This window comes from Carassius auratus, chromosome 7, assembly GCF_003368295.1.
Source record: "Carassius auratus strain Wakin chromosome 7, ASM336829v1, whole genome shotgun sequence".
NCBI classification, from domain to species: domain Eukaryota; kingdom Metazoa; phylum Chordata; class Actinopteri; order Cypriniformes; family Cyprinidae; genus Carassius; species Carassius auratus.
In genome coordinates, this window is record NC_039249.1 from 2,424,663 (window position 1) to 2,436,820 (window position 12,158).

The 12,158-nt window shown below is 36.3% G+C and overlaps 1 protein-coding gene across 2 annotated transcripts; it reads left to right on the top strand.

Annotated features, from left to right (window-relative positions):
- Nucleotides 1-2,895: 2,895 nt before the first annotated feature.
- LOC113105446 (uncharacterized) lies at nucleotides 2,896-5,579 on the top strand. Of its 2 annotated transcripts, XM_026266517.1 has the most exons (8): nucleotides 2,903-2,961; nucleotides 3,088-3,124; nucleotides 3,212-3,305; nucleotides 3,390-3,737; nucleotides 3,840-4,193; nucleotides 4,272-4,382; nucleotides 4,471-4,505; nucleotides 4,606-5,579. In XM_026266517.1, the coding sequence occupies exons 3-8, from the start codon at nucleotides 3,212-3,214 to the stop codon at nucleotides 4,693-4,695; spliced, it is 1,032 nt and encodes a 343-aa protein (XP_026122302.1). In that variant the 5' UTR covers nucleotides 2,903-2,961; nucleotides 3,088-3,124; the 3' UTR covers nucleotides 4,696-5,579. The 2 variants fall into 2 exon arrangements, with proteins under 2 accessions (XP_026122301.1, XP_026122302.1); XM_026266516.1 differs by lacking the exon at nucleotides 3,088-3,124 and having other exon boundaries at nucleotides 2,896-2,961.
- Nucleotides 5,580-12,158: the final 6,579 nt, after the last annotated feature.

Below are 12,158 nucleotides of genomic sequence, written 5' to 3' on the forward strand. Positions count from 1 at the left end.
ATTTAATCCCATTGATTAAAAACTTGCATTCAAATGCTCACTCTATTGGTCATCTTCAGCGCGTTCAGCTCAAAACAGAAATGCAAAACATTAATACTGCCATATAGGCTAACTTTATAATGAGAGCACTATTTTAAAAATTGTGAATTGTTAGTGTTTCACTGACGTTTAGTGTTAACTATCTTTTAATCAAAACATAAAAACATTATTTACCCTGTTTGTATCTGCGAGGCATTTTTACACATTTTCCCTGTGTGTTAACTTCAGTAATTATGGCTCTTAAATGTCTGACTTGACTCAATGTATTTAGCCCGACCCCCAAAATATAATTAGACTATCAGTCGAATATCAGCAAGATTCGAAAATTCTGATTGGACTATGAAAATCCTTGGTCTGGGACACTCCTAATATATATATAGCAGAGTTTTGTTTTCCTTGGTGTACAATTTAGAGGCAAAGTATGTCAAAGTGATTTTTTTATTATTAGCCTATACTAGAAGTTAACACCTGTAGTAAATTTCATAAACACATGATATCAGAGTAACAGTGTTTGTTTTTATTGGATGTTTAACCATTACCTTATTTTTTATGTATACATAAATACACACACTTCTGTGGAATATATTGGTACATATATTTCTGATTTATAGTAACAGTATAAATTGTAGAAGCTGTTGTGTAAAGGACACATTATATCAACAAAATGTGCTGAAATTGTGTTAAATCTCTGTCCGTGGTACTGAAATAAAACATTTTTGTCATACTGCTTTTGTAATGTAATAGCATGACTTCATTAGATAGTATATCTATCTAGAAACTGATAACTTGCTTGTTCACAAAGAGATGACATGACATTAATAATTAATAACAATCATGTGCATTTCCCATGTCCAATTCATTCAGTATCAGATTGTACAAATAGTCTTTTTTTATTGATTTCAAACACTGTAGATAACAAGCGTACAGCAATTATTTTATAATTTTAATAAGGAATATTGTAACAGTCTTTTTACATGCAAATATAAAAGATGATGACTGAGATTATTGTTTATGCACAAGGTAATGGTTAATGTATAATTAACTCACACATTATTGTTATTATTATTATTATTATTATTATTAAATGTATGATTTTGTTTGATTGTTTTAGATTGGACCTTTTAATATTCTAACTATTAAATAACTATACTTTTGCTGGATGCCTTTTGCCATGTTTGCCAGTTGACCTAATTACAGGTCCTTACAAATAGCAGCAAATCTCAAATAGTGCATGATGGCCAGCCCTGAGAGACATGTGAGCATACAGTAAGTACTGTATGATGGACAAAGGATGCAGATTAACTCCCTCTGGTGGAAAAACAGTAAAAGTAAAACTACCTTGAGGCCATAAACATAAGTCTGTAAGGTCTGCTTTGCAGTCGGCAGCAGCAAGAACCAGGTCGATATACTCTAGTCCTTATTTTGTTTCACCCGTGCCCTTTAATTCCACCTTTCTCATTCAAACTGAGACACCTCAATATACAGTGTGGTACATGCTTAGTCCAACTACAAAAATACAACACAGAAAGTAAACAACAACAAAAAAGATATTGTAAGTGTGAAGTTGTTCAGTGTACTTATATACTTGTTAAGGGAGACTTCAGTAAAAACAGATTTCAGGTACTTCACTCTAGTAAATGGCTTTAGAACAATACACAATTTACCAAGTTTTATTACTGCTGTTTCCTTTTGCTAATGTTGCTGTGGATTAGAGGAATAAATGACACTATTCCACAACAGCAATTTAATTGTTTACAAAAGATAGAGGAATTACTGAATTATTTATGCAAAGGAGTTTATAAATGAGTGAATAAATCAATGATTTATATATCAGGGAGCTCATGTGATCTATTTATTTTTAGTCCTTTTAGCCACCTTGTTCTTTTTTTCTTACCTCCCACTCTCATTGACAGCCCACCAACACCATTTTCAGCGGAAATTATTTTCATTGCACTTTTCCATTACATGCACGTTTCTTTTGTTGTTGTTGTTTTTCTGACAGTAATTATACAGCAAGTTCAACAACTGCCAAAAACTTGCAATTTTTTTTTTCATAGGACATGAGAAGATGAGAAGATGCTTCAATACATGCACAGATAAAGAGTAAGTCATACCTGAGGTTACTAACAAACAGATATGAGTAATAATTAATAATAATGAACTGAGAAAAGGCAGAATGTAAATGCCAAATAATGAATGATTTAATTTAGTTGCCTCATGGTCCAAATACTTTATTTAGTTTGATTAAATATAAGTCTGCACATCATGTTATAATGCTAAGCAAGGCAAGCACAGACAAACCACTTTTAGGGTTTAAAGGTCAAGGTTTTACACTGGTACCGACCTCAATTCTGGTCATGAATTTCTGTTGTTGCATAACAGTGGTGCAGAATCCTCCAGCTGTGGTCAAAGAGTGAAAGCAGAATGGAAGAAAAACACACACTTCAGTTATGTTCACAGCCAACTGCTGTGTTAAAAAAATTTCCACAAAACACCTTTCAGAATTACAGTATTATTTGATATAGATACAACATCTTTTGCTGAAAAGCAACAAACAAACATATCCAATATCACTATAATATATGCCATCCACATGCTCAAATCAACATAAATACTTGAATGAGTTAATATATTCATTTATGTCAATAAATATTTTGTACATGTTTAATTTGCATTCTGCTGTAAATGTGTCAGTCTGCTAGGAAACTTTAAATATGCTGTAACGATGACTGTGAACATGCCATTAAGATGAACATTATGGTGAATCAGCCAATAGGATCATGTACATTTTCTTTTGTACAGGGAGGTACAGTATAAAAAGGTGCGTCTCTGTCTGTCTTTCTCTTTTGGGCTGTGTTGAGAAGGAAGATAAACCTGTCACAGACTCTGCGTGAAAACCAACCTTGATCTTAAATTAAATTTGTAAGTACAGATTTAAAATAGAGCTTGTTTTTTTTTTCTGTTTTGTAAAATCAGCTTTACAAAGCAACATTTTTAACACATATCCACAAATGATATATGTCCTGTATTAAAACATTTGTTTAAAAGGATATTTCTAATCCACTCAGTGTAAAACTGCTGTCAGGTAACTTTAAAATTAGTAACATCTAAAATAAGCTGTTTTAAATAAAATAAATAAAGTAAATAAAAAACTATTGTTATTTTTTTCTAGATGAGTCTCCCTAGATGTTCTGAATCAACCCGTTTAGAACTATCTCCTAAAATGATTAATCATTTTTTCATCCTTTTGCTTTACCTTTTAAAATGTAAGTATTTATATGCCTGTACCGCATAATTAAGCAATTCAACAGCAAGCAATACTAACCATTTTTTCATCCATGACATTGTAGGCAGCTCAGAAAATGTAGATGCAGCTGCTCAGAATCATCTGAAGATTGTTCAAGCTGGAGACAAATTTACCTTCACCTGTATTTATCCAAAAGAGTTAAGAACCACTGTTGTTTGGGTCAAACAAAAAGCTGGAGAGAAACCCCTTCCAATTGCTTCATCATATCAAGCTTTAGATGTCGTGTTTGAAAATGGCTTTGACAATCATAATCGTTTTTTTGTAGCAAAAGATGATAGCAGTTTTAATCTGAGCATTACCAATGCAAAAGAATCAGACACTGCAACATACTATTGTGCTAAATTTATATATCAGTTCATATTTGGGGAAGCTACTGATCTCATTGTTAAAGGTTAGCAGATTGTTCATTTACATTTTACTGTGGCACATGTATTGTAGCATATTGTGTCTGGTCAAATTGCCATCATGTCGTTGTGGTTCATTTTTTTTTCAGACAGAGGATTGAACATGCAGTCTGACCATCAGACACCTGCCACAGATCCAGTGCATCCAGAAGACTCTGCAGTGGCGCTGCAGTGCACCGTCCTCACTCAGAGCTGTGCAGGAGAACACAACGTCTACTGGTTCAGACGTGAATCTGGAGAATCTCCTCCAGGAATTATATTCACTCAGGAGCGCAGGAACGCTCAATGTGAGAGGAGATCTGATGTGAACTCTACTGCACACAAATGTATCTACAGCCTGCCCAAGAGGAACCTCAGTCTCTCTGATGCTGGGATTTACTACTGCGCTGTGGCCGCATGTGGAGAGATACTGTTTGGAGATGCAAGAAAACCGGACCTGCCAGGTGTCCATTTAAGTTATAAAAAATCCTGTTTGCTCAAAGATTTGTTGCTATTTTTAATCACTTTCATTTTTATTTAAGGTTTTCAGACACCTTGGAGTATAATTGCCCTGATTTTAGGAACTTTAAACTGTTTATCAGTGATTGTGATCATATTTCTGTGCACACAGCTGTACATGCAGCGACGAAAAGGTAGGAATTACTGCATAAAATGTCTCTAATGTGTAAGAAAACTCACATCTTTCAGAGTTAAGTGCATTAATTCTTATTGCTTTTCAAGATAATACTCAGAATATTCAGATTGGTCACTTAATGGTAAGCAATTTAATATTTCAAGTGCTTTTATGCCATATATTGCTTATGTTGCCTTTATAGGTAATATATCTGGCTGAATGTATCATAATTGCTGTTTTAGGATGAAGAAAGAGATGCACTGAATTATGCTGCTTTGAGCTTTCAACAAAAGTCCAGCGCCAGAAGACCCAGAGAAAAGCATACAAGATAACTGAATATTTGCACATGAGAAATCTATGCATTTTACTAGAAATAAATTCTCTGTTGTTTACAAAAAGTGCTTTAACTGATACTGTTTACTCAAGTGCTATTAGATTACTACAGTAGTAAAATTAAGTTTTTAATACTTAACAATTTCACATTCAAGTCAATGTTTTACTTGCTGTTTCTATTAATTATGAAATTTACAACATATTTCTGAGAGATAAATTGTTTCTGGACAAAAAAACGGGGAAAAAAAGAAAAAGTTACATTTTTCTATAAAATAAACTGAACTGGCATTTTAAGTTACCTTCATTGAACCCTGTTTGTTGGATTCCTGCATCAACACAGCATATCAGTGTAGATATATGTATGTATGTATGTATGTAATGTGTGTGTGTATGTGTGTGTGGGTGTGGGTGTGTGTGTGCGTGCATGCGTGTGTGTGTGTGTGTATATACATATATTTAGATTTATTGATTTGTATGAAAATGTATTAGGCTGAGAAGAGGTGGAGAAGTTGAAATCCCTGTCCGTGGTACTGAAATTTGATAATCGTGACCATTTTGGCATTATTTAACGGTATTTTATATGGTATTTAGATCACAATGTACCACTTCTAACACATACTTATGATATTTACTCACGGCAACAACATGAATTCATTAATAAGTAAAAATACAGTATACTTTTCATGTGTCTAGAATGTAGCATAAGCAATATTTTCACAGGAACATTAAACAATGTTTGAGATATATATTTATTGACCTATAGGTCGATACCCTTGTGGTCAATGAATCAAAAACAAAACAGATAATCAATCAACTGTTTTTGTAATGATTACAATAAATAAACTAAACTTTTACACTGATGAATTCAATTTATAATAACTGAAGACAGCAATATATTTAGTTTCATGCTATTTATGCTAAGTGCAGATAGCGATATATTCTGTTTACACTATGTAAAAAGTGAAGTGACATTCAGCCAAGTATGGTGACCCATACTCAGAATTTGTGCTCTGCATTTAACCCATCCGAAATGCACACACACAGAGCAGTGAACACACACACACACACTGTGAGCACACACCCGGAGCAGTGGGCAGCCATTTATGCTGCGGCGCCCGGGGAGCAGTTGGGGGTTCGATGCCTTGCTCAAGGGCACCTAAGTCGTGGTATTGAAGGTGGAGAGAGAGCTGTTCATGCACTCCCCCCCACCCACAATTCCGTCCGGCCCGAGACTAGAACCCACAACCCTTCGATTGGAAGTCCAACCCTCTAACCATTAGGCCACGACTCCCCACTATGAAAAAATATTTTCTTTGCAAAAATATTATTTTAGATGCTATTTCTACTACTTAGTGCAAATAGTAGCAGATGTCTGCACCTCGCTATTGAAGTGCATTATGAAACAGTAGGTAATAATGTACTGAGTGTAAATTCTATTTTTTTATTAAAATCATTAGATGGATGCCAAAGCCCTACCTACATCTAAACCTATCCTTAAAGGAAGATGAAGAAAAAATGAGTTCGACAAAAGGTCGCGCCCATGGACCATTGGCTAAATGTCTGATGCATATGGGACACACAAGTGGAAACAGTTCAAGGGTGTCGAAGTCATCGTCAGATTGGTTGAATTATACAGGATTTACGGGAGACGTGTGTGTGTCTGTGTGTGTGTGCTTTAAATCCCTATGATTCATTAGCAGTGTCTCTGAGTTTACAGATCACAGAATCCATAAAGTGTGAAGGCACAATTTAACCAGTCCCACCCAAAATTGTTGACTGACACCGTCGTATAAGCGGAGACCCCACCCTAAGTGAGCCACAAACACACATTATAACCACTGAAGGTGGAAACTATGGCAATGCAGGGATGCCAATCAGTCACTGTGGGAAGTCCCTAAGCAATGTGATGTGATGTGATGTGATGACATTGCATAGAGAATCAAAACAGCAGGCCTAGTGAGACTGATTTGGTTTAATGGGGATTGAAAATAAGGAGTGGTGTATTTTTGTCATTGTACACTCTAAATATGCTGGGTAATTTTTTTAATGCTGTGCTTAGACTGTTGGATCATTTTACTGCATTATATTAAAGCTGGATTTTTTTCTACCTAACCGCTAGGTTGAGCTTGAGCTCCGATGAAACTTCTCAACAATGCAGCTGGTGAGAGCTTAGGCTTTTTAAGTACACAGGAAAGAGTAGTTCTCAGTGCAGCTGTCGCTTTGGTGTACTCTTTAAGGGAAATAAAGATTTGTATACATTTTATTTAATTTATAAAGTCTTTAATTTGGTGAACATTATATTATTTTATGCAAATGAACACAAGGACAAGATGCCAGTCAGCTGTGTCAGCAGTGGTCATTTCGAGCTGTAAATGCCTTTGCTTTGCATAACATAAATTGATTTTATTAGTTATACTGAGAGTAATTTTATTTGATGTTAAAATACGTTCTCAGTACTAGTTTGTTTCTGGGCAGGTTTTGGAGTCAGTTACGCTATCTCTCAGCTAAGAGTGAATATATGTAATACTGTAAACTATGCTGTAGCCACCCAAATAAATGTAATAAGTCATTTATTTTCTTCATGGGTGTAATTCTGTGTGTGAATTTGAATTGTCAGCCCATTTAAAGCCAGCAATATAATAATTTTCAAACAATAAATTAAGCAACCCAACATGGTGGGTAAAAATGTTTAAACCATTGGGTTGTTGTGTTCAAACACTGCCAACACACATCTTGGTCCAGACACCAAGCAAAAGTGGATTTTGCATAATAGCTGTCCTTTAAATATTGATTATAGTAAAATGGAAAATAACCTTGTGTCCTGTTAAAGACACACTTTGTAATTTCTAAGCCCAGCTGAACACAAAAGGTTTTTGTAGTGTTAATATAAACTTTTTGTTAGAGGAGCTCCTGTCAGGATTTGACATGACATGATTGGCGATCACAGAAAGCAGTATCTGCCGATCCGATTACCAATACTGATCTTTTTAAAGCCTTCTTTTTATCATGTAGAAATATTTATAGTGATGATCCAATCAAGATTTTTAGTCATTTTCAGGGCCTGAGTTTCAATTTGGAAAATTAATTTCTAGGTGACTTCTGAGAATCAACATGGACTGTGCTTTCACACAGGAGTCTGCCCCTGATCCATGGCTGTTTAGCACAAATTATTATATTATTTAGATCCAAACATTGTTACTAAAAAAAAAAAAAATCTACATTGTTCAACACAGTACTGTAATAAAATATTGCATCAATGGTTCAATGTGTTTCACTTTTGCATTTACTTTTAGATTTATATATTAAGTTCCTAATCAAAACATTTAAACTACTTTTCTAACATTATCAGAGATATTCTCAATTAAAACTTACTATTGATAGAAACCGTCAGCTCTACTGCCTTTCTTTTGCATTTAAATTTTTATTACTAGCAATCCTGTGTTTCATAAAGAACTCTAATGAAGAACTTTAAAATCATTGCATTGTTTATCTAAAAGTGCTCTTTTCCTTTAAACCTATCAAAAAAAAAAAAAAAAAAACTTCCCTACGTGTTGGCTTTGAGACTTTAATTATGCATTAATTGTATAATTAATACATTTTTGTGTCAATGCATGGTCATATTTACCGCAAACAATGCGCTGTTACTTTAATTCAGCGCGTGCTTTGCTGCAAAAAATAGACTCAGTTTGGAAACGATCTCTACCCTTGTGCTGACGCACCGCTCCTAAAACACACTGTCAGACCGCAACCGCGTGAGCAGTGTAAACACTTTAATAGATTAACATGAGCGCGGAAAAAATGCACCACATGCGCGTTGCAAATGTTGTAAGTTCTGCAAGTGTGCATGAACGCATGTCTTCAGGAAAGCGCATGAGCATTGGATGGTTTTAAAACTGTCAAGAAAGGGGGAAAACATCAATTTATATACTTTAGTGACGATGCGACACTGCCTCGATAGTGAAAGTGACAATTCCTGTGTCGACTGTGCAGCATGCATAGAGAGCAGACGGGATGTGACTTGAAGCCATTTGCATTTTTAGAGAGCACGCGGTGATTAACTTTCGCTGTTTGGGAAATTCTGGCTCACAGAAACTTTTTCAAATTACTTTTTTAGTTATTTAATGAAGAAATATGAATTGAACCTCACCTAAAGCATTATAATTATTTCACCCATTGCCGCTGCATGTCATGCCAAACATCTCACGGCAGACGCGTCATCAGCTTGAGATCAGTGTTTTGAGATCGGCCTTTTTAGAGACCGGCGATCAATCATCCCAAAACGATTATAGGCAGATTGTGATAGGTAGCCGATCAATCGGAGCACCCCTACTACTTCTGTGATTTTTATTTTATCACCATGCATTAATCATCAAAATCCTTTACCAATGCAAGGTAAAGTACTAATTACCATTTGAGCAAAGGTACATGTGTAATTTTTGTTTCAGAGAGAGGTGTGAAAGACATCAGTGGGTCAGTCCTGTGGTCGGAAAATTTTAAAACCACACTGTGCTCAATCATGCGTGTAAACGTACATGAACAGAAGAACAAAGGTGAACAAAACATCTGACCCAGAAAGGAAACATCTCAGTGTAGTGGGTTATTTAATAGGTAAATTCATCCATGAAAAATAGTTACAGTGTGCCCTCTACATGTTTGGAATTTTTTTTCAAAATCTTTTATATTAATCTATACCACATGAAAAAAAATAGTACTCTAGTCTCTATCTATCTATCTATCTATCTATCTATCTATCTATCTATCTATCTATCTATCTATCTATCTATCTATCTATCTATCTATCTATCTATCTATCTATCTATCTATCGTAATTTCTGTTGCGAAATTAGAATGCTTTAGAATTTAAATGTATTCAGTGCTGACAATCATGTCAAAGAATAAATGTTTCTCCGCTGATGTTCACCAAAGCAGTTCTCATTCTGACTGAGCAGCTTCTTCCTGTCAGTCACTCTACAGGAAATTATGTACTTTGTCTTTTCTCTTCTGACTGGTGCTCTAGTTGGCGTCACATGTTTTTCATTGGCTTATGCCAAATTTGTGGAGGAGTCTGTGTTTTGTGCAATTAATAGTTAAAAGCTCAGAGTGTATTCCACTGCATAACTAGGGTTGTTTGGGCTCCAGTGCAAAAACTCTTGCCAGATTAATTAGAGAATGTGTTTTATGCACAGTGTATTTTATGCTCACTGTCTCAACCAATGGGGACATAATCAGGTCTGTGAACCGAAGAGCAATGGCACTATATCTGTGTTCCTGTGGCTCAATGGTTGAGTATTGCGTTAGCAGTGAAAAAAGTCCTGAGTTCAGTTAACAAGGAACACACAAACTGATTAAAATAAAATAAAAAATAGCATTTTTATAATAGCCTGCTGCCAACCAGTTTGGAGTTTCTATTAAAGAAATATTTATATAAAAAAATTGATTGTGACAAAGAGAAAATAGAAAGATGCAGTTGGTTGTATATATCAAGCTCTATCTGTTGATGTTGATTGTGCGATTAAAAAATAATAATAATGAAATTCTAGTGGGTCTCATTTTTCTTAACAGAGTTGAGATGCAAGGACATCAAGACAGCAAAGAAAATCATGTTTATATGCATCACAATCTAACTGTGCTATTTCCTAAAACACTAAAAATGTCATTGAATTCTAAGAAGTACATCTTAATCCATATTGGAAACTGACTCAAACAAACAAGGGCCCCCTCTAGTGGTGTTAGAAAAACACTAACCAGAGAAATTAAATGTATTTTGTCTGAATTTTCAAATAGCATACTTTATATTATTATTTCAACAAGACATAGCTGTGAATTGCTTAGAGTCTGGAACAAAATATGTTATAGGTAAATATCCTTATGCTGTGTTCACACCAAACGCGAATAGAGCGTCTGGCGCGAATGATTTCAATGTTAAGTCAATGCAAAGGCGCGTTTACGCGCGTCTGGAGGTCTCGCGGCGCGAATGGGGCGTTAAGCGCGGCGCGGAAGACGCGAATTCGCCTCATTGGCTAACGCGGCGCGAATTGACGCCAAAGTTCAAATTTTTCAACTCGGGCGGCAGACGCGAATTCGCGTCAAACGCTAAATGCACAAAAAGCACCATTCGCGCTTAATGCTGTGTTCACACCAAACGCGAATAGAGCGTCTGGCGCGAATGATTTCAATGTTAAGTCAATGCAAAGGCGCGTTTACGCGCGTCTGGAGGTCTCGCGGCGCGAATGGGGCGTTAAGCGCGGCGCGGAAGACGCGAATTCGCCTCATTCGCGCGTCTAGTTCGCGCGAATGACGCGAATTGACGCGCGAATAGAGCGCCTCGCGCGAAACGCGCGTTAAGCGCGAATGGTGCTTTTTGTGCATTTAGCGTTTGACGCGAATTCGCGTCTGCCGCCCGAGTTGAAAAATTTGAACTTTGGCGTCAATTCGCGCCGCGTTAACCAATCAGGAGCCTGCTAGGAGTCACTCATTCAACAGTATGTTCCTGCAGCCTCCGGTTGTGCAGGAATACCCTTCTCCACTCATTCAACAAGGAGGAACGACAGATGTTGTCAGTGAGCAGTCAACCGGAGCTATATGACAAAAGTTCATATTTCTATAGAGACTGGAATACAAATGACCTATATATATATATATATATATATATATATATATATATATATATATATATATATATATAAAACATATTAATAGATAAATTGAATATAGGCCAAAGATAAGAAACGTTTCATTTTACCCCAAACGAATTATATTTTATCTTGAACCACTACAGACACATCAGAGCCAGCGGCAAATGTCAGAAGATCTAGCCGAGGTAAGGCTACTCTCGGCGGATACATGATGACGGAGCTCCCGCTGATCGCATGGAGCTCATCTCCGTGATCGGCGAAACACATTTTTTAAATAGACGCTGTCATTATAAATAAACCGCATATTTGAGTTTAAAACAACTACATTATCGCCTGAAATACTTTTAAAACTACATTTCATGACACAATAACAGTAATATTTGGAAAATTATCCGAATAAAAATGGCGGTTGAAAATGCTGCGTGAACTCAGCTGGCAGAAGCCCCCCCCCATGACGCGAATTCGCGTCTGTTGTGAAGTTAATTTCACGCGCGAATGAAGCGAATTACTCGCGCGAATGAAGCGAATGATCTCAAAATGGTCAAGCGGCAAACTAGGCGCGGTAGACGCGAATTTGACGCTCTATTCGCGTTTGGTGTGAACACAGCATAACACGAAGCGCTCTATTCGCGCGTCAATTCGCGTCATTCGCCCGAGTTGAAAAATTTGAACTTTGGCGTCAATTCGCGCCGCGTTAACCAATCAGGAGCCTGCTAAGAGTCAATCATTCAACAGTATGTTCCTGCAGCCTCCGGTTGTGCAGGAAATACCATTCTCCACTCATTCAACAAGGAGGAACGACTGATGTTGTCAGTGAGCAGTCAACC

Coding starts and splice junctions, on each gene's coding strand:
- LOC113105446 (XM_026266516.1), top strand. CDS start 3,212: ATGAGTCTCCCTAGATGTTCTGAATCAACCCGTTTAGAACTATCTCCT. Junction 3,738..3,839: donor TACTGATCTCATTGTTAAAG/GTTAGCAGATTG, acceptor TTTTTTTTTCAG/ACAGAGGATTGAACATGCAG. Junction 4,383..4,470: donor GTACATGCAGCGACGAAAAG/GTAGGAATTACT, acceptor TTGCTTTTCAAG/ATAATACTCAGAATATTCAG.